We start from the raw sequence: 19,767 nt of genomic DNA on the forward strand, positions 1-19,767 counted from the left end.
TTGTATTGGATTGCAATGTTGGTATCGCAATCCTGTACCTACATGCCAAGACAATCCTCCTGTTTAGCCTTCTCCATCGTCATTTTCCTTGGCTAGTCTCACACCAACAGCATGTCCGCCAGGAACATTTCCTCGGGCCAAGGGAAAACCAGTAATTACAGTACATTCATGGGATTCGGCGACGCGAGACTGAGCCGCGCCCGTACCGCAACCAATACCCTCACCTCATCAAGGGGGGCTGAGCACATGGCAGCAGCAAGCAGGGGCTCGCCGACTCAGCCACTGCGAGTTTTGCCCTCCCTGCTCGGGGCACTGATACCTCTCTCTACCTGTAATCAAAGGGGCAACGAGTCACACCTGCACATACGTGCGGGCCACAAGTCCAACGTCGAATACCAACCACACAAGTGTCCGTTTTGTCCCGCCCTTGCCGCGTCATCTCGGACATGAGCCGCCGTCAACTGAATTGACGCTGCACCAACTACATCCATATGTGCTTAGGCCGGAGGCGCAGCGGCTTTGCGACCACCAATATTGACGTGTACTGTAGTGGAAGGCGACGAATGGCGGGAAAGCCGGCCGCGTCTGGGACTCAATGGCGTAGACTTTGGTTTCCTTTTGCCTGCTGTGTGCAGCTGAAATGACCGAGATCGGGAATCGACCGCGGTCCTTTTGCCCAGCAGATGCAGCCAATTGACCATGTTAGAATAATGTAAATAACCGATCCCCTTTGACCAGTATAACAGCCAGTCAGCCACCTACCTATGTGCAACTCCCTCAACCCAACCCCATCCTAGCATAAACATGTGCACCTACCAACATGAAAAGTCTTTGGCCTCACGGCATGCTCCCTGTTGGTGAGAGCTGCACACTGCACACAGTTTATCAGACTCTTGCGCCCACACGTCCCGTCTTCACCCAGTACTCCCAATGGTTCCTCAGGGTAACGGGCGTGCGCAGCATCAAAGCCAAGAGGCCTTCCCGCGGAGATGGGCCAAAGCAACGTCCTCTAGTGTGGCTATCATCATGGTGACCATTTTCGCCGTGAAGAAAGGTCTCCTGAGAGCCAATGTCTGGGACGAGTTTCAAGTGATACAGGACGCGACACGGCATGCCCCAAACCACACACAATAGTCACATCATCCGGGTAGCCAGAAATATAGGTCGACTACGTTTTAGGGACCAACTTGGGCACGACATCCCAGGGCCTCTGGCCAGAGAGTATCGAAAAGACTGGACAATCAGCCAGCCTAGACGACTCTGGTGTAGGAGTCGGTCTCGGTCATGTTCCAGAGTGCACCGGGAGTTATGCCGCCCCCTTCCGCCAATTACTCGGAAACTGGTCGACTCGCGCAAGGGCCCAGAAGCTTGACGCTCTGTGGAAAAAAGAAAGGCGTTGTGCTGCCCTTGCTCGGGCCTGTAGCCTCAAGCTATTATGCAATGACGCGGAAAATGCACTCAGTGAGCAGTCAACGTGCCACGCTGATAACATGGCGCGACGCTGATATGTTTCCAAGTGAAGATGACACGAAAATCAAGAGTGCGAGCTAATCCTTGGTCACTTGAACATTAGTCTGGTGACGTTGGTAAGAACAGTCGAGAGACTGATGCGCAGAACTCGGCTGGTCGTAACCGAGTTATTGATAGAACACTTGCGAGAAATAGATACGCTTGCTAAAACTCTTTCGCCTTGTTTTATTCTTGATGCGACAGCTCGGGACCATCGGAAGCGGGCCGCCTCGGCAACAAGAGTTTCTTGTTTCTGACAAGTATATCGAGAATATATTCTAGAGATCTATTCAAACTCGAATCGCTCCAAGCGATCACTGATCGGAATACTTAGAAATTTAGATCTGGTCATATTCCCAATGCGAGAAGGGTTGAATTGGCTGTACCGCGATCTTTCCCACCTTTCCTCGACTTTTGTTTTGTTCATCGTCTCCTCGTTCAGGTAAACTGCAGCAGCAAACCAAGCATATGTGTCGGAGTTGTTAAGATTATCATCCTTATCAATATCCGTTATGCCTTTTAAGCCATATCCCAGGTCCTGTGCTCCCTTGACCCGCTCTATGTGAGTTACCTCGTGAATCAGGGTCTGGACAACAGAGTATTGACTGTCAGGCGTCGGAAACGTTGGTGCCAGGTACCCTCGGTGGCAGAAGAGGACATGTGATGGGTCTGAAAAATAGAAATATGCACCGGTGTTGCTCAGCCGGCATAAACGATGTTGACATGTGAAGTAAAGTCGTGTGTTGTTTAGGCTGCACTCGGCAGCAACTTTAGCAAAGGTATCCGCAACAGAATCTCTCGTTTCCTGGCTAGAGTCCTTGAAGTAATCCTCCATTCGAAGAGCCGAGCCACACGATGCAGCTTGCTGCGCCGCTCCTGCCAGAGACGCGCAGCCAAGTATGCCTTCCTTAAGCACGTTTGTCCATTCCGGAGAGCAATCAGTCCTATCTTCAAAGACATCTGATAGCGGGGGGATAAGCTCGTTGTTTATGGTTACTTTCTCCGTTTCGTACTCTATGATGCCGGCTATCGTCGTGCTCCCCTCCTCGGCAATCTCCAGGCTGCCCGCCACCCAAAACGGGAAAGTATGATGACTAGGGAGCCAGAAGACTGCGCGGATATCAAGTATGTCGATAGTTGTACTGATACTGCCATGTGCTGGCATGGGTTGAAACTCGAGCTCCTCCCGTTTGCCACCGGGTGGCAACCCGTTTCTGAGCTGAAGTCCTTGGTCCACTAAAGGAATAAGGATAAATCGCTGAGGACTATCATAGAGAACGTACCATTGTGCACATTCATCACCCTCAGACGCTTATCGTCAAGGATAGAGTAAGTTTTACGAATGTTAAAGGATTCTGCGCTCTCATTGATAAAAGTGATGTTGACCGTTGTCCCGTTGACCAATTCAGCGTGGACATCAATTGTACTAGGCAGGCCATTCGTAAAAGGCAAAGCGGCAGCGGCAAATGCCAGGGGCGCAAGAGTTTTCATGCTTGCAAAGGCAGCAGAGACAAAAGAGGGATAGTGGTAAGGATGCCTTGATGAGTGGAAGAGCTGGCTCAAAGATGCCAGTCCAACAAGACAGTTCTTCTACTTTGATAGAGCAGAGAACCACACCTTGTGGGGAGGCCTTTTAGAACGTTTTTGACAGATATGCATAAGATGGAACATGTGTCGTTCTTATTACGATGCCAGCTTTCGTAGGTAACTGTGCCAGCCGTAATAATGCATAAGACGTAGCGCCCTTATTCCTTGAGGTCTCATCACACTCTGGCCACTCAGAGGTACAGTACGTCAAGTTGAGGCGAGCAACGAAATAGCGGGCACTGTCAATATGGTGAGAGCCAAGTACGTGACGCGCGCCCCTTGCGTTTGTAAATCGTGCCACCGTACCGCGCCTTCTCGACGAAGCTGCATGAACCTAGCTACGGTGGCACTTTAGGTATCGAAGGTCCATGCGTACTCCGCTCTGCCTACGTGTCACCGCTGTGGGATTGATCTTCGGAGCCCTCTGACTGAGCTGTAAGTCGCAGTAGACGGGTCGAGGTCCCCTCCGAGCCTGGGCAAGCCAGGAAGCGACGTCGAATGGGTCGAGACCGAGATGTGATTTCTAAGCTTCATGCAGCAATCCTGGATTTAATGCTGTCAGTCTCGAGTGACTCGTTCCCTATAATCACTGTCAGCTGCTACCAGCATCTCCATGGGTTCAGGATCCACTTGCAGAACACTTGCTGGAGTGTACACTTCACTTTTGGCTACACGCCGCAGTGGTTGTCTCACAGTTGCCTTAGGAGCGCTGCATCGTCTATACTGACGACATCTTGCTGATATGCTGTTTTATAGGAATGCACCGTTGAAGTTTCATCTCCAACTTGGTGACGAGCAGGCCACACTTGGCTTCCCTCACGGCTCCGACTCCGGTTCATGCATCTACCTGGGCCTTGCATATACACCAAGGCAGGCCAATCCCGTTCGCCGGTTCTGCATTCGGTTGATAAAACTCCGAGGGCTTATTTTGTAAGTGCAGTGGCCCCCCTTCGCCTTCCTCTCCTTGAGCGTTCTTTTGATCGGCGCGTTTGATAGCTCCATTGTGAGCACGCTCTGGGCCAACAGGTCATCAGCCCAGCGCGTATTCCCCGAGGCGACTTCCTCTCGCTCTGCAATGGTCGCACAATCCGCGAGAGCCCAGACTAAATCCCCTGACTGGCCGTGTTTCTCGGTCCTTGTCCGTTGCCCGGCCCTTTCTCCTAGCCCGCGTTGCCACGCCGTTACCTCTCGCCAGCTGCCTCGCTTTATCAAACAGGTCGCACAAGTCGGTTTTAGGGATCGACCTTATACTACCTAGTCGTGGGAGCTACTTGCCGCTGCGGAGATGGTGCCGTCTCGGTTCGCTGGATCTACCAAAGCGGCACAACTCAAGGCAGTTTGTCTCATAAGGGTCTGGATAGCTGCCGCGGACGAGCTGAAGACGGTGGCCTTGAGCTACTTCACGTCTTAAACTGCAACGATGGATCTCACGACAAGCCTGGTCAGGGGCGGTTCCTTTGACTTCCACACATACCGCCTCCGACATCCACCTCCGTCGATGCGAGAATTGGAACAAGTCCCCAGCATCGACTGTCCGTACACGTATTTGCTAGCCAATTTAAGGGCCTTTGTGCTCGTGCGTCACAAGGCATGAGCACCCCGAATACCAGCCAGGCGCAGTCGCTGCCACCACACCTTCTCTGCCTGCGAGGTTCGATGCCCGTCCACGTGGCACCGCGATTACCGCACCTCTTTGGCAAGAACAAAGATGGAAGCGGACGACAAACATCTCTTTCTTCGTTGAATCACCCTCCCGATCCGCGCGCCTCCTGACAAGCACACCGCGGCAGATCTGTCATCTCCGTTGAAATCCAGGCTTCCGTCTGACGGCTCTGGACGACCGCTTCTCCCGGAATCAGCCTGCCATGCAGCCCATCAGCAAAGTCGCAGCCCTCTTGGCTCTGGGTATGTGTGCCCCATCAGCTTCAAGTGGAGGTGGCTTCGTCCGTTGACACCATCTCCCAGGACTCTCCGTCACCGCCCAAGCCCTGCACCCTGGCAACGCCGGGAACGCCGCCGCCGAGACCACGAGCACCCAACATGGCACGGGCTACCATCATCCGCTCAAGGTCACAATCGTGGCGGACACCAATCGTGACGGCAGGGTTGACGTGACTGGAGACTCCGACCTTCTCGGCAAGGAGTCGTGGTCCAGGCAGCGCGGCGCGCTCTTCTTGGCCAACATTGTCGATACCGATCGTCGATGCTCGTCTCGGATTCTCAACTCGACATCTGATGATGACATTGATAAATGCCACGACGCTTCAGATGACGTGCTGCGCAACCCAAAGTTCCTTGCGCCGCTTCGAACAGTCCCGAACTCTGGATTGAGCCGCTCGGCAGTAGGTTCGCTCTACATCGCGGACTATACAGCCGACTCGATGGTCCGTATCTTCCACAAGACGCGTGAGGGATGGGTCTTTGTCACGCCAGAGTATACCTTTTCGGCCAAGCGTCTCAGGGCCGGTATCCGGCTCGGCATCGACGCCCGAGACGTACGTCGCCCGGGCGTATGGGACGGCAGAGTGACGGTCGAGTTGCTCGTCAGAGATGGCGACGCCGAGGCCAGAGACCGCGTGGCCCTTCGCGTCGCTCCTGTTCTCACGCACCATCATGGTCAAGAGACCAAGCAGGTGCTCTCACAGGCTTCATCTCTGACGGGCCTGCCCACGGCGCTGATACCCCTCGACGACCCGCGAGGATTCCGAGACGACCTCTGGCAGCACATGTTCATCCACGCTCTCGAGAATGTGACGCGTAGCGCCGGGATTGAAAGGGGGCTGTTTCTCTTCAACGACACCACCGAGGGCGCAACCGACATCTGGGTCCAAGACTACTTCGAGCCCGGATACATGAGCATCCCTGGTCCCGACGGCCCTGTCGGGCTCCACGTCATCATTCGCTCTGCCCAGAGTTGGCGCAGGTCCGGCCGTCTGGTTTTCACTTCTCTCCGGTCAAACATTACCGGCGCCGTTCAGTTTCTCGCCGCCGGCGACTCCACAGATTCGATGGGCAATCTGGAGACCATCCCACCCCATTCGCACAACGGGAAATCATTCCCCGCGGGACGGATAGTCATGGGATCTCAGTGGGGAGTCAAGCCGCGCATAACGCCTTTCCTACTCGCGCAAGAGGAGCAGAGTCCTGTCGAGATTGACACCTCTTGGCTTTTCGTCGGGCACACGGATGAATTTCTCCAGTTCCTTCCCGTCGACAACGAGCTCGGCTGGGTCATGATGGTCAGCGACCCCAAAGGAGGCCTCGAGATGCTTCGGAAGGCCCAGGAAGCCGGCTTTGGGGGAACCGCGGCCACTTCTCGGGCGAGGTCGTTGGGCAACGATCCCAGCTGCGTGCCTGCCAGCACCATAAACGAGGTGCTCAACTTGGCCAACTTCACCATCGTCCAGGAGCTCTGCAGCCGCATGATCGAGAAGAATGTCGACATTATCAAACGGGAGACTGGCATTGCTGAGGAGCATGTCGTCCGCCTTCCCGCCCTCTTTTACTATGATGCGAAGCCGTTTGTGGGCAAAATGTGCCGCCTCGACCTGGGGGAGGACGACGATAAGGAGGAGCCCCATCGCCAAGAGGTCGAGCATGACCACGATGAGCACAATCCAGCATCCAAGCCTGGCCGGGTCAAGCACCACCTGCTTCGCAACGTCCGCGAAGCTGGCACTCCGCCGCACCGATTGAGGAGTCGCCAAGAACCGAGCTCAGAGGAAAAGCAGGTGTCGGCCTTTTACCCTGGCACCATCAATGGCATCGTCCTCAGCCGAACAAAGGTTGTTGCGCCGAATCCGTGGGGTCCCCTCATCAATGGCAAGGACATGATGGCTGCGGCAGTCAGCGAGACCTACGCCTCGATCAACTACACCGTGACTTTCATTGACGATTGGCTGTCGCATCACCTCGGGTCAGGTGAAGTTCATTGCGGAACCAACACGATCCGAGACTTCAGTGACGTGTGGTGGTGAGCAAGTCGTTGGATGAGGCCAGCCCTAGATACCGCCGACTGATTAACGCACCTCCCTAAGAGCGTTGTGTCGTCCGCAGATTATGAATAACCCCAATTTCTTGTCCCGATATGCCGTAGATTTGCATGCAGTTGGTTCGTCTCGGTTCATTGGAGCAGAGACTGGCACTACGAGAGCTGGCCCAACCTGGAAGCTCCGTGCACCCCGCGACGTGGCGCTCAAAGACGAAACTCCCTTCAAGCTTGCTTTGCATAAATGCTGTGCTCGCCAGCTGCACGCCTACAGTAATGGCTCGTCATCACAAGCGCTGGTTGGATGTCCTCACGAGATGGACTAGACTCGCCTTATCTCCGTGGCCTGGTGTGATAGCTCACAGATCAACCTTGTAATCCTCCACAAGAGCCGAGGCATCGAGAGATTGTCTTGTGTTTGTGGAGAAGCTACAAAATGCTGGACCTGCGTTGGCCACACTGCGAGCACGAGACATGCAAATGCACGCAGAGCCGGTGATCCCCTGACCTGCAGGCGGCTAGCGCCCCAGTTAGATGAGCTTTGTTAGGCGAGGGAGTCCAATAAAAGCATGCAGATTTCTTTCGAAATTGTCGCTCTTGCTTCGGTGCTCGCTTCAGGTTTCGTTGTGCTGAAGTCGGTCCCCGATATCGGTGCTTGCGGCTCGCCTCAAACCCGCACTCTCGATACTCCTTCCGTCTCTCCTTGCCGAATCAATCTCTATCCTGAGCAAACCTGAGCGGAGCGACATCCGCGAGGTGATCCGGTAAAATGCGGCCAATTTCGTTGAGCTTGGCTCTCGAAGCTGTCGGGGCAACCTGCTTCACCCTCGCCACGGCAGCGGCGGCAGCAGCAGATGGAAACCACTTCGTAGACGCGGTATGAAAATTTACACGCCCAATTTCAGCTCGTCATGCTGACACGAGTGCGCGTAGTGCAATGCCCTGGCCGAGGTCCTACCCGGGAAGGTTGCCTTCCCCAACACCACCATGTATATCAACCAGAACATGTACTGGTCCAACCGGCAAGGAGAGGTCCATCCGCGCTGCTTCGTGACCCCGAGAAGCAGTCTGGATGTTTCCAAGGCCATGAAGACCCTCACATCTCGCAGGGCGCCCTTCACCGTCAAGGCCGGGGGCCACACGGCGTTTGAGGGCGGGTCCAACATTGACGACGGCGTCACCGTGGACCTTGTCCATCTCAACGACATCACTGTCTCGCGCGACAGAGGAACCGTGTCTGTCGGAGCGGGAAATCGGTGGATCAACGTGTCTCAAGCCCTCGACCCGATGGGGCTGGCCGCTGTCGGCGGACGGGCTGCTGGCGTTGGGGTGAGCGGACTGCTTCTCGGAGGGGGTATCTCCTACTTTTCGGGAACGTATGGCTGGGCGTGCGACAATGTGAGGAACTACGAAATCGTTGTTTCTTCCGGAGAAATCGTCAATGCCTCGCCAGACGAGAATCCGGACCTGTACTGGGCTCTCCGCGGCGGCGGCGGCTCCAACTTTGGCATCGTCACTCGCTTCGACCTTGTCGCCTTTTCCCAGGGCGAGCTGTGGGCAAACTCAATTGTCTTCCCCGGCGAGCGCAACAAAACGCTCATCCCGCTATTCCAAGACCTCACCAACAAGGGCTTGGTGGAAAACCCAAAGGCCCACGCATACTTTGTCCTGAGCTACCAACCGGGCCTGGGACAGTTCATCGCTCTCACCAGCTTGTTCCAGTTCACGCCGCCGCCTCAAAACACCATCCCGACAGCCTTCCAAAATTTCCAATCTGTGCCGGGTGCCATTTCGAACGTGACGCAGGTGGCCAGTGTCTCGGCGCTGTCCAAAGCAATCGACCAGCCCTGGGGTTCGCGCCAGACATGGTGGGACACTTCTGTCGCCACGACGTCGGAAAAGATGTTTCATGATATCGTGTCTCTCTACGAGGCATACGTGAATGAGCTCTTGGCGGCCGCAAATGGCGCTGAAGTCATGGCCTACTTGGTTTTCCAGCCCATATCCAAGAACATCGTCGACGCAATGCAGAAGAAGGGCGGCAACGCACTCGGGCTGAAGCCAAAGGATGGACCATTGATGATTGTGCAGGTGACGACTACATGGAGCGACAAACGGCTGGATTCCCTCGTTGAGAAGTCGTCGGAGGCGTTTATACAGGACGTTGAGGCGCTTTCCAAGAAGAGAGGGCTTTTCCGAGGCTTCGTGTACATGAATTACGCGGGCAAAAGCCAAGACGTGCTCCGACGATACGGGCATGAGAGCTTCAGCCGCTTGAATAAAGTAGCGGCCAAGTGGGATCCCAAGGGCGTTTTGCAAGAGCTGTGGAGAGGATACTTTCAGTTGCGGGGATCTGGGAATCATACGTAAGGGGATTTACATACAACTCAAGAGCTTTGCACTCTACTCTATTCAACCTTTTCCTTCATACAGGAAGAGAAAGCCCATGCAACGCTGCTGTAAGGGCTATTCCGAAGACTAGGAAGGAGTAGAAATCATGCCCTCAAGCGGCTCAAGGCAGTCGATCTTGAGTCGAGGAAAACGTCGCCCATGTGCTGTTCTAGAGCGGCAATGCCGCAAAGCAGCTTTTCTCACGGTTAGTCCAAGTCTAGAGCAGCTGCATCTTGCGGCTGGCAGTAGCCGAATCGAGCAATGATTCTGAGATGGGATAATTTCTAATTACCTACCGCCTGATACTGATAAGCGAGCTCAAGTTAAAAAAGGTGACCGGCCTGGACGGGTTTGTGGGAATAGTCCGTACTGGGCATACTGGCAAGCCAAAGTGCACTTGTTAAATTCATCGTCATATACAGAAAGCTCAAAACTAAATGCCAATTCTGGTCCCATTCCTCGCATGTCAGGTTAATCACCTCTCTGGAGATGTTGAAGCGAGCAGCCGCGTATTTGCCTTCCGTACTCTTATCATTCTATCCTACGGGACACATTACGTGGAATCTTCCAACGTGGTGCTCTCAAAACAACGCCAGCTATTTCGTCCTCTCCCCGCTCCGGCCTCTTCGTTGGAGCGCTTATTCGTAATAGCTTGGGCTCTGCCGGCGAAACCTTGGAATCGAAAGTCGAACCGCAAATTGGACAGATCTCGGAAACGATGTAGGGAGATTTTCTGTCTCCATAGCTCTTGTTCAATCAATGTGCGAGTACCTGAGAGCCTTGGGAATTGTGCATGGAGAATTGGAGGCATTACCACCTTGCTCAGGTGCATCAGTGCTTCCTGCTGCTCCTCGTGAAGCTCAGACCTCTTAGCGCCGCGCGCTCGACACTGTCTGTGAGCAGAAGCCAGGGTGTTATTCCTATGTGAGCTTGATCTCTACCGATGGGTCGGCCGGGATGTTATATGACAAGGCCCGAGAATGTGCTTCGTGATTCCTTACAGCACCGCCACCGCCTCCCTTTTCTGCCCCTGGGCTTGGCAACGCCCTTCACATTCAGGTTACGTGACAATCACCCCGTCTCATGAGGGAACATGTGTTGAGCCTCGGAAATGGCTAGGTCAGACGGGCTGTGGAGGCTCAGCATGGGCTCCGTGGACGCCAAAGTCTCATCAGCCGCCACGTGGGCTAAAACGCTCAGCAATGGCAGACATAGCATTGTCAGGGGCAGTGCGCCTGGCGATGGCACTCGCGAAGGGAAAATCGACTCGTGATCCGATGGAAATGAGCTTGGCGGCTCGAGGCTCGGCTGCGGCGCGTCGGGATAGACGTGAAACATGACGTCCGATGAAGATGTCTGGGTAACATCACCGTCTTCAGTCCAGCGCTCCCTTCCAACCAATTCGGCCTCATCGCATCCGAACTCAGTGCGAGACAGCTTAGAAGCAGACTCGCAAGGGTCGTCTCCAACTGTATTTTTTACAGCAACGGCCATAGTCATACTGGATCATGGTCTTTCTTACCACCACGTCACCCAGGAAGGCATCATGACCCTCAATTTTAGGTACGCCCCCACAGACACCTACGAAAGATGCAAGCTTGATACCGCGATAGCTTGATCGCAAGCCGGCTATTGCCGCCCCCGCACGGGGTAGTGCATACATCGTCGTGATTGTCGATGCGGCCCATGGCCTGGGCGTTCGTATCTCCATGAGCCTGGCCGCGGTGGGCGAGGCCAACCATGGGACGCCTTGGCCCTTGCGGTGAGTCCTGCATGTGACCAGGGGCCAAGGGTGCCGACCAGTCAATAAATATGCAGATCGTTTGGTCGGATGGCGAGGAGTGCGGGAGGGTGGCAGAGGGCGGTTACATCCGCCAGCCCCGAAATAGACCTTTTTCCAGCTCTGAGGAAAAGCACATTTCCGGAATAGCGTTGGACATAACTTAGCCGCCTTCTCCCCGCTATTACCAGTCTCAAGTTTCGCTTTCTCACTTCCGCCTCCAGCCTCAAGCTCCTCAAGCCTCGCCTTCAATGACAGCGATTTAATGAGATGGGCCAACATGCGAGCGTACTTTACCGCGAGCTTGATGCTGGAACAGTGAGTTAGCCCGGGTAGAAACGTGTTCGTTCACTGACAAAACTTGGATAATCAACTTCTTTAACACTGTCTGGCCAAACCTCGATGGGGATATCAAAAGGCTTGTTTTCCATCAGTTAAGGGAAAAGGAACCTCAGTACTTTGAACGTGAGACTCCTCCGTCGTGTACGGCTTCAACGGGAAGGCCTTCATCCGAATGTTTTCACTCTGTGAGAAACAGAGCTTGGTCTCCCGAGTCGCCGCAGCCCCCCGAGCCGATTGCCAAATCCCCGACATTTAATCCATTGCCTGAAGTAGTCAAGCTACACTTCTCCAAGTCCTGGCAGGATCCAGCCAGGTTCTTCGACCGGTCTAACAATGGGGAGACATCGACCAACCTGTTTAGACACGGAGTTTACTTGGCTCTTGTCCATAACAAGAATATTGCGTGGATCGGGCATGTACAGTTACGATTCCTAACGGTCGGTTTCTATGAACTGGAACTACACCTTAGGGAGACCTGCCAAAAACTGCGACCTAATCGGTGAGTTAGGAGAGAGCTAACTAAACTGGCTCAAATATGCCAGCCCGATCGGCCGGAGCTCAAGGGGCACGACTATGAAATATGAAATAGACGCGTTATTTGGTGCTCTTGGGTGATGCTTGGGGCAATGTTTTTGGGCAGCGGGGAAGCGGCCTGATAGGAGCCGCACGTGCGAATACATCGGTCCGGCTACGCGACACGTGGCGGCATAAGGAAATGCGGTCATTTCTCGTCTGGCCTGTCTCGCCCTGGATGTAAGTTATTCTTCGGCCGGCGTATAATAATCTTGCGGTGTATGGCAGGACCCCGGACAAAATCTAACATCCAGAATCATTCCTTGGCCTCGCGATGGCGGACTGAACTCCCACGCCAACCCCTGGTAAATGGTGAGCAAATATCGTTCAAGTCGATCAGCCTGCCCCCATGCCAATTGTCAGGCTTGTACGCCTCCAAGGCAAACCCAACCGCATGAAAGAAATCGAGGTGGATTTGGCCAATGGCCAAATCCTGCATAGCTCCCGGTACGAACTCGTAGATAATGGCCCAATGCCAGTCAAAGTCTCCATCCACCTCCTTCCGCACCGGCGGATGGAGAAGCGGGAGCTGATCCCACATAATTCTCGTCCATCCGTGGCATTTCGGCAAAGGAGGGAAAGATGGCGGTGGCATCAGATCTTGGTCTGTCGAGAGCTGTGGGGGGCGACGACCCTACTACTAGCCGTCTATCTTTACTTAGTTAATCGCGATATCCTCGTAAAGCGGGTTATTCCTCTATAGCTATGCTAGGGTAGCTACTACTCGAGATTTACGCACCTAAAGTAGGTATCTAACGTCTACGGAGCTAGGCTTAGCCGAACCGCTCTAAGAGACGTAGATATTCTTAATAACTTATAGTAAGGGATAAGGAAGAACTATAGCTATAAGATCGTCTACTTTATTCGGAAAAACAACGATATATCCTTTTACGTGCTTACGGTAGCTAATTCCTAAACGGGTCTTATTATCGACTATAAACTTAGTAATATAGCTAAAGGGCGTATATAGGGCAACAAGTCTCTCCTCGACGGGAGAGAGGTTATTAAGCTCGCTAGGGTACCGATGCTCGCAACCGATGGCTATATTATTAACCGAGCAGGCTTTAGGCAGCCGTCTACCGTCGAAGCTGGCGCGATACTCGCGGCATTGACGTCTCACAGATGGGGCCAACTTCCTGGCTGATGGCAGCTGAATCGCGGACAACAGCCGCAGGCTCACTGGGCGAAGGTCGAGCCTGCTCAGTGGACAGAGTTTGAGGACAGATCAGTACGGGCCGCCGGACCGTACCTACGAAAGGCGCGGGGGGGGGGGGCGGAAGAAGGATCCTTTCGTCTCTTCGTTTTTCAAGGCAAAGATCCTTTCGTCACGTTGTTCCTCGTTCCTCAAGGCAAAGGCATAGATAGATATTCTTCACCTTGCGCATTGCGCCCCAAGAAACAAATCAGTTTATGCTGAAAATACGCTGCATAAGTGTTTTCTTGACATTATGAGATACACTTTCGTGTTGCTGTTGTGTAGCAAAGCCGCGAACTTTCCACAGCACACCTAGCAGAGTAGCCACCGTTAAAAGCTCGACCCTAGAACCCTCTTCTGTCTCGTCCTCAGGCAAGAGTAAAACTCCCTCGCTGTTTGGTATAGATAGTGAATCGCCTTGTCCTGCGTGGTGATAGATTGCGTGAACTATGTCGGGCTTCAGGGTTGACTCTTCATCAGATGACGACGCTCCCCCATTATCAAACTCGACTAGCGAGTATCTCAAAGGCCCATCTTTCATAGGAAGAATCTGCCATTGGAGCTGTTTCAAGCCAGACCGCTGCTCAAAAGAGAAAAAAGGGAGGGTGTTACTCCTGTCGCTCGAAGCGATTTCCGTAGCAGGCAATGACGAAACGATGCTAGTAAAATCTTTGAGGCGAACTTCGAATACGGACGGCGATTCTAGTCGCGAACTTACTTTCCTTTAGTAAACAGACATAAGGTAGTTTTCTGATCAACACTCACACAGTCGCTTCTGAACTTTCGCCTGGGGTCACTCTCTTCTGCAGACTCAGCTTGGGTTGGAGATCGGCATCGAATCTGGCCTTAACGAAGTATCGAGCTGTGCTGCTAAGATCACTGGTAGGTCTTTTCATCGTGCCCAGTCTGGTCCTGTAAAGGAGGCTTCCCATTTGAGCAGCGCCAATGATGTCGCTTCCACCTAGTGGGGACTGGCTGATGGTTTGATGGTATTCGGCACTTATGTCGTGAACGAACATTTCAAACTCTTGATTGCCATGTGGAGAGATGTACAAAACTCGGGTCAAATGCTCTGGCGTCTTAGAAGGGTTCCGCGCGAGGCCCTGGGCTATGCGCCGATCTTGCTGTCGAGCGGAGGTCAGCGTCTCGTAGCCCTGAACGCCTCCGAACGCTGACATGGTACTGGCTAAATTGATGTAATTTTGAAACGGTATCCAATGGACGAGGAATTGGGCTGTGCAGACATTCCGGTTGGTCTTCAAAACGTAAAGGGCTGGTACGTTTGTTTATATAGAAAAGAGTAGCAGCAGGGGGCAAGCCCCTACCGCGTCATAGTCTAGACCGCCAACGGGTAAGCGTAATGGAAAATATATATATAGAGAGTCTTACTATTTGCACAGACAAAATTCTCTATTTACCCAGAGTTATATAGAGCACCTAAACTTAAAGTACCTTAAAGTTACTTTAAGGTACTGCCTATACTTCCCCTAGCTGCCTTACCTAGGTACCTACTAAGAAGGCCTCGATTACGAACAAGCGCACCCGAGCACCCGAGCTAGTAGGGGAGGGGTCCCCCTTGGGGAGGGGCCCTAATTACTGTGGGGGTTTATCCCTCGCGCGAGGTGAGTGCGACGTGCAAGATCGCGACTTTTGAGGGACTTAAAAAATACACGCGGCGGAGTACTAATTACTAAGCGGATTAAGCCACTAATTAAAAAGGAGGATTTTAAGAAATTCTATGTAAATAGAGAAATATGTCTATGCAAATAGTAAGACTATATATATATATATAAAAGATACTGGGCAAACCAGGTGGGGCTGCAAGGAATGAACCATCGGTCAACACTGCTCCATATAAAAATACCCTCCTTGACGCAAAAGGACCTGCAGAGATTGCACTGCATGCATATCAAAAATGGACACAGGTGGCATTGATAATGACATAGTACGGAGTACTTGGTGTGACACTTGCCCCGTACTTGGGGGCCTGAAAATCGGCCGCCGACCGGGGGAAAAAAGGTAATTATTTAGAGTATTGCTATTTACACAATAGCATATTGCTGTTTGCACACTCGACCTATTTTCAAGATACATACCAAGGCTAGCCCGCCCCGCCTATTTATACCGCGCGCGCCTGGCAAGTACCTATACCGCCTAAATGCCCGCACCCGCGCCTGCGCCCGCCCGCACACACACACAACCCGCATATATATAAGAGGCAATAAAGGCCATATAACGCATGCCTCTTAATTCGCTTAAATAACGCATTTCCGGGCCTTGAGCTCGAAGTTGCAATAATCGGCCCGTTAATTGATCCGGCTCCTCCTTGGCCCTTACGGCTATATAGGCGGCGGCGGCGGCGCCCACTCAACGATCCCTCTAACGCCTAACGAAGCCGGCTGCCCTGACGAAGCCGGCTGCCCTAACGAAGCCGGTGGCGCGCCCCTCCTGCCGCGTCCTCCTCTTAATCCCCTTCCCCTTATATTTCCTCGAGCTATTAATCCTTATTATAACGCTACGAGAGACCGGGGGCTATAACTAAGTTTATTAAGCTCGTCGCGCCCCCGGCGCCTTCGAACGCTTACGGTAAGCCGCTTTAAGCTAGCCTAACTTAAATTAAGTAGCTAGGATGCCCTTATAGCCGGCTATAACTATAATACTATCTATAATACTATCTCTAATACCCTCGCTATAAGGGAGCTTAGTATAGGTAGCTTATTATTATAAGGCTAGCCGCGTATAATAGTAATAACGTTAAGGTCGCGGATTTATAGTAATAGCTCGTTAAGGTCTTAATAGTAGTAATTAGTATAAAAATTACCTAAAAAGGGGGGGGTATAAGGGAATATATATTATAGTACGATTAGTTAGGTAGTAGAGATAGCTAAAGGTACTACGCTATATATATTATATTCTCCTTATTATAAGACTAAAGCTTATAAAAAAAAGGATTTTTCCTCTTTAATTAAAGTAGCGAGTAGTCTATAATATATAAGCGGGGTAGGTATAATTCCTTACTAATACCCTACTAATATATTAGTACTATATACCTAAGTGCTTTATTAGCCTATACCTCTTAGTAGTGCTTTTATAATTTTCTCCTTTCTTATATAAATATCTTAGCTATATCTTTAATATATATTACTTTCGCTATACTATATATATTTAGTTATAAAGAGAAGTAGTTTCGGTTATATATTATATATATACGCTTATATAAGTATATATTAGTCTATACTCTATAACGTTAATAGTTATTATACTAATAGTTACCGCTAAGTAACTATTATAATATTGCCTATATATCGGCCGCGTAATTATAATATAAAAAGTATATATATATATCTCTTACTTTATTTTATTTTATTTTCTTCTTTAACTCTTTTACTTATAATTATTATAGAGTTTTATACCTTTTTTTATTAATCCCTTATACCTTTTTATATTACTTTTTATTAACGATTTACTAATAATAATACCTTTTATATTAAAGAAGATAAAGAACTATAACGCTAATTTCCTATACTATATATAAGAGTAGGTAGCCGTAGGTTCGCCCTTAAAGTATAAGCGATTAGCTTAAAAGTCTCGTAGTAACGTTAGTTCCCCTTTAGTAAAGAAAGCTAAGAAAGGTATAAGGGAATTCTAGCCCTAAGAAACTTCTAGTCTAGGACCTAATATTAGTAAGGGTTATACTCTTATTACCTTACTAAATACCTTAACTTTAACTACTAATAAGCTTACCTTTATAAGCTAGGAAACTTATAAGTTTATTACCTTTATTAGTAATATTAACGCTAGTAAGGAGACTATACTTAAGCGCTTTTAAGTAAGTATTAATAACCTAGCTACTTTATCTTAATAGGGCGGCTTTAGCTAATAAGAGATTATTATCTAGGCCGCTCCTTAAAATAAGTAGGCCGATATTAATAATAAGGCTTAGCTAAATAAAGGCTAAGATAATCTTAATACCTAGCTAAATAAGGGCTAAGATAACGATAACGGTAATAATAGAAACGGCCGCGATTTAACTACTCTTATTAATAAACCTAAGAATAATAGCGCTAGAAATAAGGGTACCTAGGCGGCGGTATAAAGCGGTTGCGCTCTTATAAAGAAGCGTACTTAATCTAAGGCTAAAGCTTACTTAGTTAAGGCCTAAGGGGTTATCTCTTATAAGCTTTAATATATATATTATTTTAGGACGGCTATTAAGGAGTATAGTATAACTAAGCCTAAGCTTATTAAGGTGCTTTTAATTAGCTATATTTTCTTAAGGGTTTCCTTAATATATTATTAGTAGTATTATAGATAAACCGCGACTTATAACTAAGTAAGTTTCCTCTTAACTTTAAATATTATAATTAATAAGCTAATTTTTCTTAAGGCCGCTATTTTTATATTTAGTAACTAAGCTAATATAGTCGCTATTATAAAGTACTTATATAAGCTTAATAAGTTAAAGACTAGTAATAAGGATACTAAGGATAATAGCTTAGATATAAGTATACTTATTTTTAAGGAGGCTAATTAGCGCTATCTTACTATTATAGTATAGTATTTAGCCGAGGCTTTTAACGCCGCTAAAATAGCTTATTATAAGTCTTTTAAGACTATAGGTATATAGAAGTTTATAATTATAAGTTTTATCTAACCTTTTTATTAGCGACCGCCTAACGATATATTAAGTTAAGTATACTAACTACTATATATTAATAAATAAGCGCTATAAGCTTATTATTTACCTTAACCCTACGCCCTTATTTAATATCGCCTATATAAGCTTAGAGTACTAAGCCTAAGAACTCTAGTTAAAACTCTACCTTATTAATAGTAATATAGTATTATATACTAGTCCCTCGGTATAAGGCTAGTACGTTAACCTTACCGTTTACCTAGATCCGGTATAGGTTTAATAGGTAATTAAACGGACTAGCTACTATACGTAATTAAACGTATTATATAGACTAGCTACTATACGTTATTACGCATATTAAATATAAACTAGCTACTAGTCTTATAAGTTAAAGTAAGAGTAGTAATAACTATCTATATTCTTCTCTACCCGCCTAAGATCTAGCAGGTTCTCTATCTTCTATATATACTATAGCGAGCGTAAGACCTTACTTAGGGTTTTAACTAAGTAATATCTTAACCTTATAATTATACGATAGTAGTATAGCGTATTAGCGGTATTTCCTAGTATTTTCCCTAGGTAAGTATAGGTATTTCTCTATAATTTCCCCGCTATATTCTTATAATAACTTCTTAGGGAAATATTAGTATAATCCCTAAGAAGCTATTATTACTTAGGAAATTATAGTATATTCCTTATATAATATATCCCTAAGGGAAATCTCTATAAAATATCTATATAATCCGCTTAGTTATTATTTCTAGGATTTCTAGGTAATTTCCTAGAGTTTACTTAGTAGCTTCTAGGTTCTTTCTTCTATAGGGAGCCTTAAAGAGTTAAGGGTAACTTCCTTAAGGAAGGCCGATATCGTTATAGGTATTTAGATTATCGACTATAAGGTATCCCGTAATAAATACCTAGGGCGAAAGAATTAACCGATATCCTTATTAGTCTCCCGCGGTATTTAAGTAAGAGTCGCGCTAATAAGGAATCGTAATAAAGTTATATAGATTTCTAAGGTTAGTATAGGGAATAACTTATATCTTATCTAAGACGTAACCTAGTACGACTAATACTAAGGGCGCGAGGCGGCTAATCTAGGAGTAAAATACTATTAAAACCGGGGGTACTAGGTAGCTAAGCCGGGGTAATAAATAAGTAAGGCCGGGAGCGTAGAGCGGCTAAGCTAGGGAAAACTAATTATAACTAAGGGCGCTCTATAGCTAAGCTAGTTAAAAAAACGACTAGGACTAGGGATATAATAAGGCTAAACTAATAACCGACTATCTTACGCTATAGGGGTAAGGGTAAGGCAGGTAATCTCCTTCTTAGCTTCCTCCTTTATTAGATCCTTAGGGCCTACTAGCACGTTATCTAGGGCATCCTATATATTAAAGGCTCTATAGATAGGCACGCTATAGGCGTTATTTAGGGCCGGTTTTACTAGGAGTATTATAGCTAGTCTATCGTAAGAGGCTAGAACCTAGTTATAGATTGCTACTACTAGTACCTATATAGTTAGGCCTAGGTTCTAGAACCTACCTAGGTATATATCGGTAAACTTTTAGTCTAATAAGTTAAAATAGGCTATTACGTTAGCCGTATAGGGGCGGGCCGCTACTAGCGTACGAAGGGGGCCGACGCGGGCCGCTCTTTAATATACCGCGGCGAGCTTAGGCGAGTCGTTTAGGAGGTAAGCGGCGAAAGTAAACCGATAGATAAAGCCGGCGGGCACTCTAGCGAGGGCGGCGTACTAGCTAAGTAAG

At 49.2% G+C, this 19,767-nt stretch overlaps 4 protein-coding genes across 4 annotated transcripts; 2 read left to right on the forward strand and 2 right to left on the reverse strand.

The window, feature by feature from the left end:
- Positions 1 to 1,795: 1,795 nt before the first annotated feature.
- On the reverse strand, positions 1,796 to 3,000 carry HRG_08228 (lysine-specific metallo-endopeptidase domain-containing protein; the record flags this gene model as incomplete). The annotated part of the gene is made up of 2 exons (XM_044866699.1): positions 1,796 to 2,745; positions 2,793 to 3,000. 2 exons carry the CDS (start codon positions 2,998 to 3,000, stop codon positions 1,796 to 1,798), a joined length of 1,158 nt encoding a protein of 385 aa, XP_044718588.1.
- Positions 3,001 to 4,961: 1,961 nt separating this feature from the next.
- HRG_08229 (protein-arginine deiminase (PAD) domain-containing protein) lies at positions 4,962 to 7,073 on the forward strand (the record flags this gene model as incomplete). Its single annotated transcript, XM_044866700.1, has 2 exons — positions 4,962 to 5,001; positions 5,062 to 7,073. 2 exons carry the CDS (start codon positions 4,962 to 4,964, stop codon positions 7,071 to 7,073), a joined length of 2,052 nt encoding a protein of 683 aa, XP_044718589.1.
- A 780-nt stretch (positions 7,074 to 7,853) lies between these two features.
- Positions 7,854 to 9,454, forward strand: HRG_08230 (FAD binding domain-containing protein; the record flags this gene model as incomplete). The annotated part of the gene is made up of 3 exons (XM_044866701.1): positions 7,854 to 7,961; positions 8,018 to 8,867; positions 8,919 to 9,454. The coding sequence occupies 3 exons, from the start codon at positions 7,854 to 7,856 to the stop codon at positions 9,452 to 9,454; spliced, it is 1,494 nt and encodes a 497-aa protein (XP_044718590.1).
- A 4,672-nt stretch (positions 9,455 to 14,126) lies between these two features.
- On the reverse strand, positions 14,127 to 14,543 carry HRG_08231 (uncharacterized protein; the record flags this gene model as incomplete). The annotated part of the gene is made up of 1 exon (XM_044866702.1): positions 14,127 to 14,543. The coding sequence occupies one exon, from the start codon at positions 14,541 to 14,543 to the stop codon at positions 14,127 to 14,129; it is 417 nt and encodes a 138-aa protein (XP_044718591.1).
- Positions 14,544 to 19,767: the final 5,224 nt, after the last annotated feature.

The sequence above is a fragment of the Hirsutella rhossiliensis genome (assembly GCF_020360975.1).
Source record: "Hirsutella rhossiliensis strain HR02 chromosome Unknown scaffold00009, whole genome shotgun sequence".
Taxonomy (NCBI): domain Eukaryota; kingdom Fungi; phylum Ascomycota; class Sordariomycetes; order Hypocreales; family Ophiocordycipitaceae; genus Hirsutella; species Hirsutella rhossiliensis.